The 20,274-nt window shown below is 45.8% G+C and overlaps 3 protein-coding genes across 4 annotated transcripts; 2 read left to right on the top strand and 1 right to left on the bottom strand.

The window, feature by feature from the left end:
* Positions 1-122: 122 nt before the first annotated feature.
* aldob (aldolase b, fructose-bisphosphate) lies at positions 123-3,045 on the bottom strand. The gene is made up of 9 exons (XM_085789927.1): positions 3,004-3,045; positions 2,169-2,281; positions 1,851-2,062; positions 1,700-1,754; positions 1,431-1,591; positions 1,256-1,339; positions 973-1,147; positions 680-879; positions 123-414 (listed from the first exon to the last, which is right to left on the bottom strand). The coding sequence occupies exons 2-9, from the start codon at positions 2,278-2,280 to the stop codon at positions 319-321; spliced, it is 1,095 nt and encodes a 364-aa protein (XP_085646053.1). The 5' UTR covers position 2,281; positions 3,004-3,045; the 3' UTR covers positions 123-318.
* A 2,255-nt stretch (positions 3,046-5,300) lies between these two features.
* rnf20 (ring finger protein 20, E3 ubiquitin protein ligase) lies at positions 5,301-14,381 on the top strand. The gene is made up of 22 exons (XM_085789924.1): positions 5,301-5,383; positions 5,770-5,953; positions 6,066-6,134; positions 6,233-6,331; positions 6,435-6,582; positions 6,669-6,854; positions 6,972-7,087; positions 7,521-7,667; positions 7,786-7,860; positions 7,985-8,104; positions 8,246-8,425; positions 8,520-8,655; positions 8,792-8,913; positions 9,552-9,708; positions 9,866-10,184; positions 10,789-10,906; positions 11,134-11,283; positions 11,367-11,579; positions 12,083-12,208; positions 12,296-12,436; positions 12,581-12,685; positions 13,573-14,381. Exons 2-22 carry the CDS (start codon positions 5,780-5,782, stop codon positions 13,747-13,749), a joined length of 3,078 nt encoding a protein of 1,025 aa, XP_085646050.1. The 5' UTR covers positions 5,301-5,383; positions 5,770-5,779; the 3' UTR covers positions 13,750-14,381.
* Positions 14,382-14,615: 234 nt separating this feature from the next.
* On the top strand, positions 14,616-18,456 carry LOC146979899 (uncharacterized). 2 transcript variants are annotated; one of them, XM_085789925.1, is made up of 4 exons: positions 14,616-15,736; positions 16,138-16,197; positions 17,582-17,684; positions 17,972-18,456. In XM_085789925.1, exons 1-4 carry the CDS (start codon positions 15,476-15,478, stop codon positions 18,325-18,327), a joined length of 780 nt encoding a protein of 259 aa, XP_085646051.1. In that variant the 5' UTR covers positions 14,616-15,475; the 3' UTR covers positions 18,328-18,456. The 2 variants fall into 2 exon arrangements, with proteins under 2 accessions (XP_085646051.1, XP_085646052.1); XM_085789926.1 differs by lacking the exon at positions 16,138-16,197.
* Positions 18,457-20,274: the final 1,818 nt, after the last annotated feature.

Raw genomic sequence — 20,274 nt, 5'->3', positions numbered from 1 at the left:
CGTTAAGCCTCAAAACAGATGTCAGCTCTATAATTTATATCCAACAATGATGTGAATATTACAACAGAAGTGGTGACATGATCTCAGATCCTAAATCACAAAAACTGCCATGAGACCCAACATCGTTTTGGCATCTTAATTTATTTCCAGTCATTTGACCGAGCAGACAAACAGTAGTTCAACATTACAACGGGAGTCTTCCCCTGGTGTTGGTGGGAAAGGGAAGACAGAAATCATACAAGAAATGCAGAGGTAAATCTTGTAGTGATATTTGGTCCAGGTGCATTTTTTTGGAGAGGGTTTTAGTGTTCACAGTATTTAATAAACGTAGCTGGCGGTGTACAGAGATTGCATGGAGGCCTGGTCAGCTGAGCCGGTGGGCTTGTACTCTCCTTTGGCAGCCAGGCCATTGATCTGGAGGGAGCAACAGAGGGGGAGAAGTCAGGGCAAAGTCAAATCTGGTGTTAATAATCAGCTAAGTTACCTGCACTACATTAGTGTTAGACTAAGCCGACAAAAACCTTTAGAAATCAATCATTTACTGTACCAGAGTGTAAAGTTGAGTAATGCAAGATAAGAGGGATTCAATAGATGCACAGTCTGCAACTACTAATTGATAAGTGCATATTGTTTATTGGCATCTTTTCATTAGAAACAGCCGTTCATGCTTCAGGCTTACCTTGGCCCTGGTGCAGAAAGCTTCCTGTGCAGCCGCCTTGTTGGAAGGTTTGCCCTGCCAGGCTGCCAGAGCAGAGGCCTGGAGTGCACGGCCGTAAGAGAAGGTCAGCTTCCAGGGGCGATGGAGGGGTATCTGGTTGATGGCGTTCAGGTTGAGGGAGGCCTCCTCCTCACTCTGGCCTCCAGACAGGAAGCAAATGCCTGGAAAAGCCACAGGACAAAGCATGTCACATGTTCTACATTCACCTGGAAACCTGTTTTGTAAGGGGGCAAGGCTGCTGCTTTGACACTCACCTGGCACAGCGGCGGGGACAGTGCGCCTCAGAGCAGTCACTGTAGCCATGGCGACCTGCTGAGGGGTGTACTTTGTGGTGCAGGAGTGTCCAGCTGTGACCATGTTGGGCTTCAGCAGAGTGCCCTCCAGGTACACATGGTGATCAGACAGAGCCTTGTACACAGCAGCCAGCACCTAACAACAACAAGAGGAGGTTTGTTATCGCACAAGCTTCAAAACCGCATGATGGGAAAAAGTTGCATTTAGATTTGCCAAACTTTTAGACAGAGATGATGAACCAACCTTTTCTGTGACATACTGGCAGCGCTTCAGGTCGTGGGTCCCGTCGGGCAGGATCTCTGGCTCCACAATGGGCACCAGGCCGTTCTGATGCAGCACATGAACGTCACGTTAAAATGAAACTCATGATCAAATAAAAGATGGAGAATAAGGACTGTACACACACACACACACATACCTGTTGGCAGATACTGGCATATCTGGCGAGGACATTGGCGTTCTCTGCAATAGCCAGAGCTGATGGGCAGCCGTCTGAGATCTTCAGCACACACCTCCACTTGGCAAAGTCACAGCCGTCTTTCTTGTACTGGGCGCACCGCTCCGACAGGCCGTCAAGACCTGTGAGAAATGCAAATGCCCGGTTAGTGAATGTTGATGAAGCCAATGGCAACAATTTTCTACAGCTTGAATGAATCACAAATCTGCTGAAAACGTTTCAGCTTTTACCTTGTGTGGTGGTCTCTCCATCTGTTCCGTTCAGACCAGCTGTGCCTTTGTCGACCTGAACACAGAAAACCAAACGCATCCATTAAAGACTCACGTGTGAAAACATCTAAAAATGCAACTACTGCAAACTGCTCTGGCTCCGGCTCCTCACCTTGATGCCGACAACGATGCCCTTGTCCTTGATGACCTGGGGGAAGAGCTTGCCGCTGTCTGCTTTCTGGTAGAGCGTCTCGTGGAAGAAGATGACCCCACCCACGCTGTTTGTCATGGTGTCGCCGCAGGAGAAGAGCAGGTCACGGAAGTAGCGCCGGTTCTCCTCGTTGTTATCCACATTGATTTTCTGCAGACGCTTTCCCATGGTGCCTTGAGAGAGGAGGACATTGGGGTTATTATTACAGATGTCAACTATGCAGAAAAAAACAAAACAAAAACAAACATCTCTCAACTCAGACTTGAACTTGAGGCTCACCTGTGGACTCATCTGCAGCCAGGATTCCCTTTCCTGGAGCCACGATCTTCTGAGCGATGTCAGAGAGCTCCTTCTTCTGCTCCGGAGAGAGGGATGGGAACTGATGAGTCATCCTGTAGAAGAGAGAAACAAGTTATTTCACTAGCAGGTTTTTAAGAAACGATGACCGCAGGAGTTATGAGGAAGATTAAATCCTTCTTCTCCTCCAAACAAAATAAAACAGACATCCTGCTTCTCTTGCATCACCACTGTAAATATTTGGCTTATATAGCTGAACTTTGGCCCTAGTACAGATAAGTTCTGCCTCCTGGTGTGCAACACAAGTTCATAGTTCACTTTTTAAAAAAAAGTCTAGGTCCCCCCACCCCCCACACACACCTTGAACCTGCACAGTGTGCACAATCAGAATAAATATTAGAATAATTCACAAACATGGAACAATGAACAACAGTTTGTGGGCGAGTTTTTGTTAACTTCACATTGCATTTCACTGCACTCGCACAAAGCAGAGGCATGCTGTCCACCACCGACAGACAACACAAGTCGATTTCACTCTGCAACACTTTCACAGGACTTTGTTTGAGCGTCAATTTATAAATGCAAAACCCGAGCATACAGAATCAACCTGTTGATCCGGTTGTGCAGAGTAGGCTACACGCTGCTTAAAAGTCGCATCTTAAATCCACATCTGCTGCACAGAGACTCCATTGCTGCACATTTAAAGACATGAGGAAACTGAATCATCGCAGAAATAAGTCTAAATACTGAAAGAAAACATTGTAATCTGCGACATTACAGCGTGCAACAGTTCAAAAACTTGGAAAACACTCCTTACTTGAGAGTTAATAATCAGACAGCGACGACAGCACAAGTGTCAAACGGCCTCTGCAGCCTCCCAGAAGTAACTGAGTGAGAAGGCCGAAATCTGGGCACAAAGCTGTATTTATTGCCTGTAGGAGGCTGCGGAGGGAGGTGCTCGTGATGTGGCGGGGCGTGTGTCACCCCGGTAACGCAATTGGCCCGGTCAGGACAGACAGGGGCGGCGTTTGCACGCTGTGGCATCAATGTGCTCTATTGTGGACTTTGGGCTCATATCTGAGTCCGGTTATTGGGGGGAGGGGGAGCAGCCATGCAGGGAACATAATGTGTCGTCTGAAGCAGGTTATAAAGTCGAAGTCTGCATCAGTCTGTGATCACACACAGCCCCGCCCCCCTGCACGCAGTCACAGGCTTTGAGAAAATGTAATGTGAGAACAACATTTGTCAAAGTGCTGCTATGTTGCAAGTCAGGTTTCTTTTGTAGCCTATTGATGGACGTTTGGGTTATAGTTGCATATGACAATGCGTGTGTTTATTTTATCTGACCAGGAAGCATTCACACATTCCTGTTCACAAACATCTTAGCAGAAGATATGCGGGGCCATAACTTAGCCTACTATAAACTTTACTGTAAATAGGCTACTTGTACAATCTCTTTTATTTCCAACGTAAACTATATAGCCTACTTAGTGAAAGTAAAAAAAAAAAAAAAAAAAAGAAAAAAGATAAGGAATCAGTGCATTAAAAAAGGAAACACATCTAGGCCTGCTGATCTTTTAATATTATGTAACCTAATTGCCATGAATTGACTTGAGTCATGTTAATTTGAAATTTTATAGATGGGAAGTGCTTTTCTTTATTCAATATTATGTTCTACGTCCTAAAGTAGGACAATGTTTCATTTATCAGACTCAAATTATTTTCCATCAACAAGAACTGGAGAAAAAAAAACAGCTTTTTCATGCTACCTTGTTTATCTGCCTTATGCGTCACATCACTTGTCAAAGACGTCATGCATAAACAGTTCTCAGATCAATTGCTGAAAATGGGCCAAAAAACATCAGTCCACGAGAGACCAGATAGGGATATTTCAACCAACAGGCTGGAGGAGCTCACAAACAATGACTAGTGTGTTTTTTACACAACCTGGACTCTGCACCTGGTGCAGTGTACTTTTTAATACTGCTGATCAGAGTTCAGTCTCTGCCCATGACTCCCTTTTTATATAAGAATTGAGAGGCAGAGAGGGAGAGTCCGGATATGCAACACATCAAGACGCGTTTGCCTGCCCCTAAAGTATGTAAAGTAAATTATAAAAAGACAGCACCACAGGAATGTTAATTTGATTATTTTTGGTTGCTTGATAGTTGCTGCAATCTCCCTGAGCACTGCAACTTCCATATATCCATGGATCTGTGTGAGCAGAGAGCCTTCATTGTCCCCGTAACAAGTCATTTAAAGGGGAACTATGCAAGTCTGTTCGCTTTTCCGCTGTTTTGCTAACCCTCCTCCCGGTCATGTGTTTGTCATGTGTGAGAAAGCAATCCATAGAGTGGCGGATAACGTTATAGGCCTACGCGTTACGATGTGTATATTTGTGTAGTCTTATCTGTCATGAACAAGAGGTTACGGGTTACGGGCGTTTGTCTCACAGTGCTGCCACGACAAGATGGGACACAGGGAACTGGGTCGGAAGTGCTGATCTTGCAAGGTTGGTTTTCAGCCAAGAGACGCTAGACCCTCGTAACAAGTTATTGCATTTATTAAAACATCACAATTACTCCAAAGCTGCTTAATCAAAGTTTTTTTTTAAAAAGCCTGCATAGTTCCTATTTAACAATCACAACTGCTACGAAGCTGTTGAATTAAGTAAAAAAAATCTTGCATAGTTCCTCTTTAAAGGAGCATTATTGCAAATTAAAATTATTTGTTTGGCCACTAGATGGAGCCGGTGGTGCAGCGTATCTGAAGTAAACATCCTACATAGCATGCCGTTCAAGAAGAGCGACTGGCTTGTCTCATAACAAAAATAAATTCTGCATTTGCTCGACAGACACTAGTACACTGTTGGCTATATTTTGGATACATATAGTTATGGCTCCCCTCGACCTATTTATTGCATATTTCAGTTTTTTTTTTATTGCTATTGCTGCTGTATTTGCGATAATGCTCCTTTAACTTTGGTTAGGCAGCAGCTAGGCAGCAGCAGAGGTCTGTGGCCTCTGAGCGGAGTGGGGGTCGTTCCCCTCCAGCCCAGCGGGGGGCGCAGTGCGCTCGGCTGGACGTCGCTCCGATCAGCGCGTCACCGCTTCCGTTTCCGAGAGGCAAAGCCGCCGCGACATCAACATCCAGAGACAGATTCACTCAGTAACACCAAACTCTTACCATTAAACACGGTAAGACCTCGACTCGACGCTGCTGTTGCTGACAAAATTAAAAAGTAAATGCATCGACGCGTCGAGTCAGAGTCGGTTCTTAACGAGCATCAACGACATCTAAGCTAACGTTAGCAAGCGGCTAACGCTAGCCTGCCGCTGCTGCTGCTGCTGCTGCTGCTGACTGAATCAGCTTGTTTCAGCGTTTCTAATGTGACAACAGCTCAATTTCAGGGCTTTTTCTTTGTCTCACTCACGTCTAGGGATAATAAAGATCCCGAAGAAATACAAAAGCAGTTGTGTTGGGCCCTTAGCGGGTTGTATACCCAGCAGACAGTAGCTCGCCTTGCTCGACAAGGGCCAGATGTCCACACAGTCTCGTTTATTAATGTCTCTGTTTGTTTCAGGAGTCTGAGGATGTCGGGACTGAAGCGTCCTGCCGACCCCAGCGGCGGCTCCTCGTCCTCCGGTGCCCCCCTAGAGAAGCGGAGGGAGCGGGAGGGAGAAGACGGAGGTCCCGGTGTCAGCGCCGCCGCCGGGAGGAGCACCGCGGTGGAGACTGTCATCAAGCTAGGAGGGGTGTCTAACTCGGTGAGCTGCTCTTTATTATCCACCAAACTGTCTGTATGACATTTGGGATTATGTATTTTGCTCTTGCGTTGTATCACCATGTTTAAACTGATTGTGTTTTTTTTTTTTTTAGGAAGAACAAGACATCAAAGCTCTCCAGGCTAAGAACAGAAAGTTGGGAGAATCTCTTGATCAAAGACAGGTAAATCAACTCTTTGTTGACAAAGCAGCACAACATGCTGAAGCTGAACTTGCTCTTTCTCCGAAAACGGGTAACATCTGAACTGTTTTGTCTTGCAGGTGATTGAGGATGAGCTGCGAGAGAGAATTGAGAGACTGGAGACCCGGCAGGCCACAGACGATGCCAGTCTGCTGATCCTCAACAGATACTGGAACCAGGTGAGTTCACTGAGCTCAGACATGGGAACAAAACATTGTTAGCTCCAGTCCTGTTTATCATCAAAAAGTTGACATCTTCTCTCATTCTCTCTCTCATTCTCAGTTTGATGAAAATGTTCAACTCACAATCAGGCGTTACGAACAAGCAAGCAGCGAACCTGAGAAATCTCCAGCAGGCGACGGACGGAGCCTGAAGCCAGAAACACCAGAGCCCGATGGCGACTCCAACCAGGAGAGAGCTAAGGACAGAGGTTAGGACACAACTGATGCACAATTATGCTTTTGAAAGCAAAAATGTTCGTAGAAAAAAAACATCTTTCCTTCTGTTGTCACCAAGGCCACCAGGGAGAGACATCCAACTCCTTCCTGGCAACACTGGCGAGTAGCAGCAGCGAGGAGATGGAGGCCGAGCTCCAGGTGAGAGTGGAGTCCAGTCAGAAACAGGCTCATCGAGTGGTGGAGATCTGCGAGGGGCTGAGGCGCACCGTGGACCAGCTGAAGACAGACCTGGACACTGGAACAGGTGAGAGAAAAGAAGGTGCAGGTGGCAAGACGAGGAAAAAGTAGGAAAATTGATTACATCTTCAGTTTATGTGTTTGCACTCATAACATGTGATGTTGTTGTTGCTTTTCCTGCCAGAGAGCGGTTTGTGGCAGGTAGCGAATAAACTGAACGCCCTCCTGACCAGTGAAAATGAGCGGTTGCAACAGCTGACTGAAGACCTCAAGCAGAAGCACAGTCACATGACGAGCGAGGTACGGATCGTGTCGCACCTTATTTTCTGTCAAAATGGTCAACACCAACACACCAAACTATGAGTTAAAAATGCTAATAATAATAATAATTAATTTAATTTAAAAAGCGCCTTCCAAGCCTCTCAAGGACACTTTACAGAAGAGAGCATCAAAATAAAATCATCAATGAACAACATCCAAACAAAATACAAGAGACATACAATAAGCAACATTCAAAACATCAGTAAAATAAAACAATTGCAAATATTAAATGTACAACATTTAAGAAAACAACACTGAATAAAGGTTGTGCAAAAAGATGGAATAGGTTGGAGTGAGTAGGTGAGTAAGTAGGTCCTCAGGCATTTCTGTCATCTGTAAGAGACACAAACCTTTTTACCTTGGTTTGAGTTTTCCACCACTCATCATCCCCTTGTCTTCTTGTCTTTCCCAGTCCCGGCCCCTGGGTCGTGCAGCGAACAAAGCCGACCAGCGTGTGAGCGAGCTGCAGGTCCTAATCGAGGAGCTCCAGTGGGACATGGAGAAGATCCGCCGCAGGGAAAACCGACTGAATGCCCACCTGAGTGAGATACTGGAGAGGGTGAGGAGGATGATGAGGATTTCTGTTGGGCGTTATGAGTCAATCGCAGTGTTGTGTCGGTGCAAAGTGTCGATTTGTGCGTGTTGAAGCATGTTATAACACTTTCTGTGCACCATAGGTGAACAGCAAAGGCTACAAGGTGTGTGGGGAGGCCAGCAGTGTATGTGGGACCATTACCATCAACAAGAGAAAGGTAGGGGCTGTTATGTTTTTCATAATTCTGGTGGTTTAGACACGGCAACAAACTCAATAGTTTTTACACTTTCCCTCAACACCCTTCAGTTTTAATCTTCTCCCCTCTTCCATCCTGGTAACAGTTTGAGGAAATGAACAGTGAGTTGGAGGAGAACCGCGAGCTGGCAGACAACCGTCTCACGGAGCTGCAGAAGCTCCAGCAGGACCTGCAAACCGTTCACCAGGACAACAACAGCATGAAGGTACTCATCACTCATCACACACGCTGTCAGTGTCAATGTCTCAAGCAACCCTTACATGGAAAAGATCATTATTCAGCACTTTTCTTGATACACATAATTTCTTTTTGGTCACGGTCTTCTCCTCTATTTCCTTCCTCTCAGGCGGAGCTGATGAGTCGAGCAGAGGGTGTGGTGAAAGATTCATCAGAGTATCGCTGTCTGCAGTCTCAGTTTTCTGTCCTCTACAACGAGTCCTTGATCCTCAAAGCTCAATTAGACGAGACGCGCGCTCGCCTCGGCACCACCAGGACGGCACGCCTTCGTCAGCTGGAGCACATGGAGGTAAAGGATGTGTGTGTTCGCGTACGTGTCGGTGTCGATCTGTGGAACCTTCGCTCCCATCTCACTCTTACTTCCTCTCTCTCTCTCTGTGCAGAATGATGAGGTGACTCTGCAGAGGAAAGTTCGCACAGAGGTGTTTCAGCTGGAGGACACTCTGGCTCAGGTCAGGAAGGAATACGAGATGCTGCGCATTGAATTTGAACAGACTCTCGCCGCCAACGAACAAGCAGGTAACCACCAGGCTGTGGTTTATAATAGCGACAAGATTCATGAACCAGAGCTTTGATTCACATCAGAGTCCTAATGTGTAATGTTTATTCTCTCCTTCTCCCTCCTGTTGTTCCTCTGGCCGTCTCCTCGTCTCAGGTCCTATCAACAGAGAGATGCGCCACTTGATCAGCACACTGCAAACCCACAACCAGCAGATGAAGGGAGAAGTAGTGAAATACAAGTTGAGGCTGAGAGAGACACAAGCTGAACTCAACCAGGTGCGTCAGAACAGGAAGGAAAGAAGCTCCTGAACAAGAATCTTTGTGGGACTTTAAAGGGATAGTTCAACGGTTTGGCAAATTGGCCCATTGCCCATAATCCCTATAGGCAAATGGGAGGCAAATGGGATTTCTTGGTTTCCCTCATCAAACTCATCTAATACACAATCCAACAACTTCAAAACGCTCTCGTGGACAAGTTGTGACCTGTACATTCACAACGCTATGAGATAATAACAGAACGTTACGCAGTCTCTGTATTTACCTCTAAAACAACTCTGTCTCGTAACGTTGTTATTATCTCATAGCGTGGTGAATGTGCAGGTCACAACTTGTCCACCAGAGCGTTTTGGAGTTGTTGGATTGTGTATTTGATGATTTTGATGAGGGAAACCAAGACATCCCATTAGCCTCCGTAGTGTAGCTCATGGCTCTGCTCCGCCGTTCTAAAAATTGCTTGCACCGACAATTACAGGTAACGAACTATTCCTAAAACTATAAGGATTATGGCAATGGGCCAATTTGCCAAAATGTTGAACCATCCCTTTAATAATAACACGTGGTATAATATATTGGAAATTAAGAAGGAAAGTGGTAGCTTCCTAAAAAGTCAACTTATTTATCCATCGTCTCTGTAGGTCCGAGCTTCAAAGGGCAATGCCATCCTCCAATCACAGTCGAGCACAGAGATGGACGTGAAGGACGAGTCCACCTCTCCTTCGACCCTAGCCATCTCTGGAGAACCTGTGGTTAAGACAGAACCTGACAACGGCTCCTCTACACCCAGCAGCATTGGTAACGTAACACCTACTTAACTGACCAGTGATGCTTACTTCATTTTTTATTTTAAGTGCTGAACTGCGTAAATGTTGTTTTTGCTCATTTTCACTTTGTTCTTATGATCCATGATTGGACAGTTCCTTCCTCACGCCGTGTCATCTTCTCTCTGCAGGTGCCTCGGTGAAAACAGAGCCTGGGATGGAATCAGAGCCTACGCTAAAAGAAGAGGAGAAAGAGGAGAAGAAAGAGAAGGAGGAAAAGAAAGAAAAGGACAGTATAAAGAAAGAGGAGAAAGACAGAGAGCGCGAGAAGGAAAAGGAGAGAGAGAGGCCGACCCGCAGCAGTGGCAGCAGCAGTATGATAAAGGAAGAGAAGGAGAAGCCGGGGAGCAGTGGCCAACCTGACGACTCGGCCGGGGAACGTTTGTCTGTGGTCGGAGGGTCAAAAAGGAAAGAGATGGAGCAGCTGAAGATCGTCCGAACAGAACTCAAGTAAGTGGCTGTTTTATTTGAAATGCTTTTTTTCCCAGGTAGATGAAGAAAAACTGTGTGACTTGTCGATTACTGGGACTGTGGTCCATGTGCATCTATATATTAACTATATAAATTAAACTGCTCATTACAAAAACAGTCTAAAAGCTGAAAAATGTTGTCACATTGTAGATATCTCAGGTGTCTGTCTTGTTTTTCACCCATACCTACCTCGTCATAAGGTGCAATGTGAATCTAAAATTTAAGTGGATGATGACTTGATTTTAAATGTAATCATATGTACTGTATTAATGCATTTAAAAACATCTAAATATACTGTAGACAGTAGACACCACGGTTTCAGAATCTGAATCTTTAGCATCTTTTCTGGCTGTAATGTCCATTTGATTCTGTGAATCACCAGCACTGGCTCACAGACAACAGAAAACTGTTGTGTACATTCAATGGCAGATAAACAAAACATGTTACTGCTGTGAAACTGATATAGCGCATGTTTCTCTCGCATGTTTTACTTTGTGTTGATATCAAAACCATAACTGGGCATATTTAGAGGTTTCGGATTATTTTTGGACCTTGGATGTTGATGACTTTGGATGCTGTGTAGGAAAGCGCAGGAGTCCCAGAGGGAAATGAAGCTCTTATTGGACATGTACCGCTCAGCACCCAAGGAGCAGAGGGACAAAGTCCAGCTGATGGCTGCAGAGAAAAAGGCCAAGTCAGAGGTGATTGACACTGCACAACACTCATGTACAGAGTCAACAGACCGTCTTGGTGCACGTATTAACTCCCATAGGGCATTTATTACATTATATTGCTGTACCGTGTGCATATTTTTACTGGATCTTGGATTCATTCTTGTTTGGTCGGCAACACCTGACCAGATAAGAGTCTACAGTAATCAGTTAATCATAGCATTCCCATAATAGTAATGGTGATTTTCTCATTCCAGGCAGAGGAGCTGCGGCAGAGGCTGAGGGAGCTGGAGGAGCGGGAACGGAGGGAGGGCAAGAAAATGGCCGACGAAGAGGCCCTGAGGAAGATCCGCTCCGTGGAGGAGCAGATCGACATCCTCAACAAAAAGCTCTCCATAGCCAAACAGGTGTGTGCGGTGGTCGTTGTACGCAAACTCCTCCTCCCTGTTCTCCCTTTTTGTTTCTCTGACACTCCCACTTCACCCTGCAGGAGGAAGACGCGCTGCTGAGCGAGATGGACGTGACGGGCCAGGCCTTCGAGGACATGCAGGAGCAGAACATCCGCCTGATGCAGCAGCTCAGAGAAAAAGACGACGCAAACTTCAAGCTGATGAGTGAAAGGATCAAGTCCAACCAGATCCACAAGCTGCTAAAAGAGGAGAAGGAAGAGCTGGCGGACCAGCTGCTCACTTTGAAAACTCAGGTCAGGTGCCAGACAAATCTATAAGGTCTAATCCGTACAGAGTGGGGCCTGTACGCACTTGTGATAGATATATAATTAGTATTACTCACTTTGTTTGAACTATGACTCAGCTTAGTTTCCTGTTTTTCTTTGCTAATGCGCAGGGCCGTTGTATAGGGGAGAAAGGTGATGATAATTCTAGGGGCCCAGCGCCCAGTAGGGCCCACAAAAAACTCCACTAGTCTAATCTTTGTATGATTGAATTATTCTGCATAAAACCCTGACTAATACTCACAGTAATGCTGCATTAGCATCAAAACAAAGTAGGCTAAATTAAAAATGATAATACGTACATAGTTTAAGAAAAAAAGTGGAAATGTAAGAGGGCAGGGGCCTACTTTAGTATTCTTTCAGGGGGCCCAGAATTCCTAGCAACGGCCCTGCTAATGCGTGAGTGTGTTATATATTTAATTCTTTTGTTTAATCTTCGTTTCACATAATATTTATTTTGTGTCTACGTTCAGGTCGATGCCCAGCTGCAGGTGGTGAGGAAGCTGGAAGAGAAGGAGCGCCTCCTACAGGGCACCATCAGCACCGCAGAGAGAGAGCTGGGACTTCGAACACAAGCTTTGGACATGAACAAACGCAAGGTAACACGCAGAACGGTTGTACGGTGTGAGAGGAAAATGGCTTTCCCACTGCAGATGAATAAAGGCACGTGTGTGGTCGTCCTCCAGGCTCAGGACTCTGCGATGCTGTCGGAGGAGGTGCGAGCTCAGCTGGAGCAGGTTCAGCAGAGGCTCAGCATGGTCAGAGAGGAGGTCGTTGAGAACAGCATCTCCAGAGAGAAGGAGTCCTTCAACGCCCGACGAGCACAGGTAACAGCACACAAGTCAACACAAAGGCACAAATAAGCTCAAGGTGTAAAGGTTAACGTATTTATTATCAAATGTGAAATCAAAATAAATCGTGGAAGACAGGCTCCTTTTATTCACAACTGTGGCCGTTTTAATGTGTTTCAGGAGGACATCTCCAAACTCAGGAGAAAGATCGAGAAGGCAAAGAAACCAGCTGAGAAGATCAGCAATGGAGACGAGATCCTAAATGAAGAAATTAATGAATACAAGGTAGGTTTTGGTGATTGTAAAAGATGTAAAAACTCTTTGTTTTCAACATTCCCGCTGTTTCCAGTGTTTGTACTAAGTTAAGCCATTCATTCTTGTAACTTTATCTTGTAGTGTCGGTTTCATTCATTTTTGCATCTAACGCACTTTTAGGAAAACAAATAAGCGCATTTCTGAAAAGTGATTATCAGCATAGATTACCTCGATTTACACAAGCTCAAGCATGCTCTGTGAGAATGGTCATTTTATATATTTTCATTGTCTTTTTAAAACTGTTTTGAAATGAAAACAGTCATGTGGACAGAGCCTCACCAGGGTTTCCTTGATCAGAGTAGCAGGGATTAGACCCACTACTGCCACAGGGAATGGAATTAACAGCCCTGTGGCAAAATCCCCGAACAAAGAGGTTAACAGGAGTCGTGAGGGTCAGTTTGCCTTGGACGTTTCGTCTCCACTGAATGAGACCAAATGTCAGTGTGATCACACTCATTTGACAGGAACACAGTGAAACAGCTCCAGTTTCTACCAAGTGGAGAAGACTGAACTTCTCACATTATATAACTGCCTTTTGCTAATTGTATCCTCAAAATGTCCTCCTGCTTTATAAATAAACCAATGAGCAGTTTGATGGAGTCATGACACGTCCAGACACTGAAGTGACTTCCCTCCGTATTATGTGGTGTATTCCTCACATGTGAAACCACATGAGGGCAATTGAGCCTGAAGTCCTGTCTCTATAATCACACGGCTTCACTGCTGCCCCAGATATTTGTGTTCACTCGTTAGGAAACACTCAGCTGAGGACAAAACTGGCTTCTCAGTTAATTGTTCAAACCATTTCCTCCCTCCCTCTCCCCCTCCCCCTCCCCCTCTCTCTTTCTCCCCTCCAGGCACGGCTAACGTGTCCCTGCTGCAACTCCCGGGTGAAGGACGCTGTACTGACCAAGTGCTTCCACGTCTTCTGCTTCGAGTGCGTCAAGACGCGCTACGACACGCGCCAGAGGAAGTGCCCCAAATGCAACGCCGCCTTCGGAGCCAACGACTTCCATCGCATTTACATTGGTTAAAAGCTGCGTCGGTGTGATAAGCGGTCGCACAAACACTGCTGGGGCGCTTCACCGCGCTCCTCCTCTGACTGTGTACAACATCCCATCCTGGTGTATCTGCAGGATGCCACCAGTGTGAACTCCTCTCCCCCTCCTCTCGACGATTCCAGCCTCATGGGGCCACACTGATGCTCTGAACTGAACGCTTTAATTTTTTTTTTTTTTTTTTTTTTTTTCCCCCAGCTCCAGTATCCACTACTTAACTGTACCTTTTCAGATACGGCTGCAGGAAGAATGTAGAGACATGAGATTCTGCAAGTCTGCATCACAAGCTGAGATTTGTGGTGTTTGTGGACATCTGGTGGTGCGTGCGTGCGTGTGTGTGCGTGCGTGCATTAAACAAACCCATGTGTAAAGGAAATTGTTAGTACAGTGTGCAAGCAGCATTCCTCCCAGTGTAGTAGAGTTTGAGTCATGTTGGTGTATGTGTGTGTGTGTGCGTATGTGTGTATATATTGAATGTCTTTTTTTTTCTTTTCTTTTTTATTTGAAATCTGCCTCTTTTTTTCTCCAAACTGTCCTGAAATCTCTCAGATCTCCTGACTTGATGCTGTGTAATTGCTGTTCCTATTATTAAACTGCCATTAACAGTGTCCAGCTTCTCCTCCTACTATTTGATTTAATTTATTTATTTTTAATCATTATCAAACTGTTTGTCGGACCTTGCGAATACTCTTAACATTTGACCTGGAACATTAAACCACAAGTCCCAGTGTGCAAATCTCTGTTTATCCCCCGTGCACAGCGACCTCCTCTTCCTCCTCCCCCTCTTCGTTTTCCTCCTCCTCTTCCCGACGTGTATGCATGCGTGTGCGCGCTTTGGAAACAGTCGTTAGAAACGCTAGAAGGAAGGGAGTGCCATATGGGAACGGCGACAATTGGGGGCTCTTTTTTTTTTTGAGAAAGAAAAAAAAGATTGAGCAACATAATCCACCGCATTAGTGCTTTTGATGCAAGCTCACAGACAAAGGAAGTCCAAACCTGACTGGTGTGGGGCTCAGGGCAGAAATAAGAGGCTTTAACAGACTCGTGCTCGGCTCAGCGTCACCGCGCCTCCGCCAACGTTTTCTTTTTGCGCCTAAAGGAGATAAAGTTTTGGAGAAACGTTTCTGCTTCTGCGTCTTTTTTTTTTTGTAGTAGGCTCATTCACAACTTCCCGCTGCGCCCTGAAGAATCAACATCATCATCATCTGTCTCGGCCACTGCTGGATCTAAGCCTTTAACGGGTTCTTACCAAATATAGCCACTGTAAATGCTGGAGTGTCCTTGACTGAGCGGAGCGGTCCTACTGTGAATATTTGCAGCGCTGCCAAAGTTTATAATTAAATACTTGGATCATTTAGAGAGGCCGGTGCTTCCTTTTTATACCAAGACACTTTAGTCTTAATTTGCAAACCGGACACTTGGATCGATCTCAGCGTTTAGCATTTTGAACAGCTGTTGAGGGGAGTCTTGTAATTTCCCTTTTTTTTCTATTGTGAGCTGGAGCATGTTGATTTAAAAACGCTCTGTAACCTCTGACTGCTTTCAACAGGAGCCATTTTTAAGTCTGTGATTTACAATCCCGTCTGAGACACTGAACACGAGCTGTTCAACCTGCAGCCTTCAACCTGTGCACACGTAGTACATATTTTTAAAGCACAATCTTTTTTTTCCCCCACCCCGTTTACTCGTAAACCTCCCAACTATGACTTTTTGTGCGTCTCGCTCCGGGCGCGGTGGATGTGCCATGGCTCGCTCCTTCCTCACCATCTCTGTCTTGGTGCTGGCTCTGACCCTGGGCTGGGCTGGAGCTGGAGCCGAAGCCGAGCCGGTCAAGCCGAGCGGTGGGGGGACTGGGAGCCCACCGACGGTCACCCTCCGTACTGTGATCGTGGGAACCTGCCAGGAGGTCCAGCGGTACGCGGAGTCGGTGTTGGGAACCAGCGTGGTGCGGTCAACTACTGAGGTAGGCTACAACACAAGAGGAGGATGCACTAATGGTTTACACAAAAACAACTCCTCCTTCCTGCTCCAGGAAGTGGCTTTACTTTACTTTACTTTCATCTCTTTTCTTTAATTGTTAATATACTGTAGTGTAGTCTAACTTCACTGTTTGCTCTTAATCAATGCTTCACTGTATCTGATAACTAATTTTCCTTCCTCGACTCTCATCCCTATCGACACCCTTCACACATTCCTCTCCTCATGCCCCTCAACTTGTTAATCTCCCTCCTGATCCCCTCATCTTCTCTGCCCTTATTTCATGTCTCCTTATATCTGTGCATCCTTCTGTTACACACACTTCTCTTCTGTCCCGTCCCCCCCCCCCTGCCTCCATCCCGCTGTGGTTCCCTCTCCCCCCCTCAGAGTGCTGTGTTGTATCTTGAGTCATTGCTTGGTCAGGAGAACGTCTATACAGGGGCCATGGTAAGAAACCAACCTGGGTGTCTCTCTCCATCTAGTCTGACCTGACAGTCCTCTCCTGTGTCTCTGTTTAGCTCATGTGGGTGGTGTTAGTTAGTACAGAGAGTAGAAGCATGGCTGTTAGTCAGGAACTGGCCATATGTGTGCTTGTACGTGAAGATATTTGCATGTGAGGCCACCGTACCTGTGAGCTTGTGGTGATACGAGTCTGTATACGTGTTAGTGAGCTGATAAGTGCGCCGAAATAGTTGGACGGTGAGTCAATTTGGCAACTCTGAATGCAAAAGATAGGGTGTGTGCATGATCCTTGGAAAGGAAATTGACTATTCAAGTCCTCAAATTGAAGTTAGAGCCTTAGTCCATCTGAATGTTTCGGTGAAATCGTTTCTAGCAAAGAAATTCCAGTTAAATGGAGCAAAAGTGTCATATTGTGATCGTATCTCATCCTCAAGATAAAAAGGTTGACAAAGGACACGCACACCGCACTGAGAGCTGCCAGTAAAATGTAATGCAACCTAGTAGGACAACATTTCTTCAAGATATTTGGATGACGTCTCTGAACTTTGCTGGGAGCTGTCAGGGCCGTGTGCAGGTGTCCTGTCTGTCGGTCTCCTGACCTGGATGTGCGCGCCTATACATTAATGGTTAGATCACAGTGTTTTCAAGTGTAAAGAGCTGAAAAATGAACAAAATACAACTGTAGGCCTACTGTATGTTATAAGCTGCTGCAGCACAACATCTAAAACACCTGTGGCCTTTAAAATGAACATTAAGGCCTTATCGTTTGGAAAGTGAGCCTCATAGAAACATGTAAACGTTTACTGATTAAGTGTTTTGTAAGTAGGCTAATACACTCACGGTGATGTGGAGTGACAGATGCTTGACTCATGCTCTGACATATTGGACAGTTCTCACTAATGTGCCAGTGTGTAGCGCAACAGGTGCAGATAAGATACTTGTCCAACTTGTTGAGCTACCCTTGACCTTGCTGCACAAGGCTATACTGTCTCACTCTCTCACTCTCTCTCTCGCTCTCTCTCTGTGAGATTTGGGGGGAGGTTATAGACATTACAGGAATAGCAAGTGGCGCTGTCCAGCTGTCCCTCATGCAGCTGTTTGTCCAAGTTAACAATACAACACTTCAGAAGGTGCAGCTCAGCAGCACTTGGGAGTTCGTACGAGCGGTCGCTGCAAATGAGTCGTGCTGTTTTATACACATGCATTATGAACCACGCCGCCTGCACGCTGGACTGTGTCCATGAATGCGCACCTATTCTCTGCATGATTGTTAATGCGGTCACAATGCGACCTCTCTCCATTGTTACCTCACACAATAATAACCAAGTTAAACATGTCTCCACCCTTCTTTTCTCCACGCTGCGCACAGTTTCTTGAGATGGTGATCCGTTTCCTGGCTGAAGGAGCTGCCAGCGGCCTGAACGTCATCGCTGTTTATGTCACAGAGATCCTGAAGGTCACAGGATTCGATGGTGGGTACCATGAAGGCCCCTGTGTGTGTGTGCTTATCCTTGTTTATGTCCCTGTGCAAATGAACCCTAACTCTGTGAAGTGTCTGCAGGAGTAAGAAACAATCTGTGGCAATGAAAGTTTCAAGTGTGAGTGGAAATATGCAGACCTGTCTCTCCCTGAGGGCAATCTCTCTGCCACTCCTTTATAAATCAGTGTTTACTCCAGTTGCTATATGTGCCAACGTCTGCTCTACACCTACACCTCTACACCTCTACACTACACTAAACTGGATTCCTTTCCTCCACAGCTGCACTGACGTTGCCCCGATTCACTCCGGAGGGTGTGACAGCCGTCGCCCAGTGGGGCCTGTTGGCTCTTATCGGCTACTGGGTGCTGAAGATCGTTCTCCGGTTGCTGATTGGGGTGGTGAGGCGGGTGTTCTGGTTTGTGAGAACCGCCCTGGCACTCTGGCTTTTCGGACTGATGGTGACCGACAAGACCGCCTCCGCGGACACCACGGCGGTCCGACTGGCCGGCCTGGTGCTGGTATGTGTCCTGCTGACCCTGCTCACCTCTGCCTCTGAAAAGTCGAGCGGAGTGGAGAACCGGCTGAGCTCCCTGGAGGGCCGGATAAAGGCGGTGGAGAAAAGGAAAGGGGAATAGTGATGGGATGGAGAAAAGATGGACACAGGTGGTGGTAATATCAAATAAGTAAATAGTAACATGAATGGTTTCTATATGAGTGTCAAACTTTTAAGCAAATAAATAAATCTCTGGGATTTTTAATCTGGATTGATTTGATTTGTTTTCCTTCATGAAGACGCTTCATCCATCCGTTGTCTGTACGGCCTCTCTGTGGAGTGGCGCAGTGGGCTGGAGCCAACCCACCAGCCTATCACTGGGCCAATACTCAGAAGCACACAACTAAGGGGCAACTTAGAGTATTCACCCCCCTACTGCACACAGGAGAAAATGCATGCTCTACTTAGAAAGGCCCCACATCCGGGAATCGAACCCAGAACCTTTTGATGGGAGGCCACAATACTAAGATGTAGATACAGAGCACATATAGTATAACGTTTGCTGTTGCAACGGTGTTAACATACCACCATTAATTTATCAGCACTTTAAGTATAAATGGGGCTGTATTGCAGTTCATGGATAAAAAAAAAGTGAGGAGATCATCATGTTTTCAGGAAATTACACACATCTGCAGTTCAGTCTCAGCTCATCTCATACATGTTGAAATATTTGAACTTTTGAGCTGTTGAGTCATTCGGATCCGTGCTGTGGGTTGGGGATTCCAGTCTTGCCTGTATCTGATTTAGTGCAGAGCTAAAGTTGTTGACTGTTTCCCAGACTGGTCAAGACTCTTTATAACAGCCGTGATGCTGGCCTGACTAAAAATATCTGTGTCTTAAGATTGTTATTTCTTCATCAACATGTTGAAATACTCCAGCATCAAGTGGCCAATCTCATTTTCGATCTCTCAGTTTCAACTCACCGTGACCAAAGTGGTGTCCGCAGCGCCAGGCTGACCTGTGACCTCTTGACTTGTCGGCCTCCCTCCCTCTCTCCCTCTCTCCCTCTCTCCCTCCCTCCCTCTGGATACTTCACTCCTGCTCAGTCAGCTGGAAGCTTTTTTGATCCTTAGGTTCGCACCAACAATGTTCACCCCCACTGCCACTGCAGCCAAGTGGAACAGCCTGACCTCATTGCCAGAGCTATCATTACTGCCCGCTCGCTCCCTCACTCTCCCCTCATTTTCACTCCCTCACTTTTACTGTAGTGGAGCAGGCCAAGTGGGCTGGACATGAGTCCACAGCGAAAGTAACTGCGTCACCGCCTCTCTGCATCATCACAAATAATAACAGTGACTGACGTGATCCCTTTGAAATCGGTAAATACTCAGTATGAGAAGATGTACATGAAGTTAGCTGGCATGTGTTTATAATAACAGATAAAATGAGTGTGTACCCTGATAGGTACAGCTTTTACTGACAAAACCACAGGAAAGTATTCCTTCTCCGCAGCACTGTAGCGTCTTTCAGCACATTGTTTTGGTTCGCAGGCAGTTTGTTCTCTTAAAAAGCTCTAAAAAAAAACAAAAAAAACAGAGACACATGACAAAGCCAGTGACATGCTGGTGGACAAATGGGACGTAGAGTCACTAAAGGACCAGATGCTTCCCTCGGGAGGTGGTGGAGCTCATAAATGGATGTTAGGGACCTAAATTTGTCAGGTGGCCAGAGATGAAAGCCAGAGTAAATGCTGATTAAGATCCAGGTCTGAATGTGTAAAAGATGACATGTGGGAACAAATCACCTCTGAGGTGAGTTAATTGCTCCGCACCTTATAATTAGGCAGATAAAAGAGAAAATTACATCAAACTTGCACATACTGTTCTGTCCTCACACTGATTGTGTCTCTGGCAGATTAGATAGATTTCATTGTGGCTGTATTATCTTTTTTTTTTCTTAGGTCCTGACTTTACCTCTAGTACTACCACCTCAGTGATTGGATTTTATTTCCTGAATTCCACTCATTTTGATGCAATTATCACTGGAGCTGAAAAGTCATAAAAAATTGTTTCTCAAGTCCATAACTATT

This window comes from Trachurus japonicus, chromosome 10 (assembly GCF_045865225.1).
Source record: "Trachurus japonicus isolate A0001 chromosome 10, Traja_1.0".
NCBI classification, from domain to species: Eukaryota; Metazoa; Chordata; class Actinopteri; order Carangiformes; family Carangidae; genus Trachurus; species Trachurus japonicus.
This window is presented reverse-complemented; position numbering and strand designations above follow the sequence as displayed.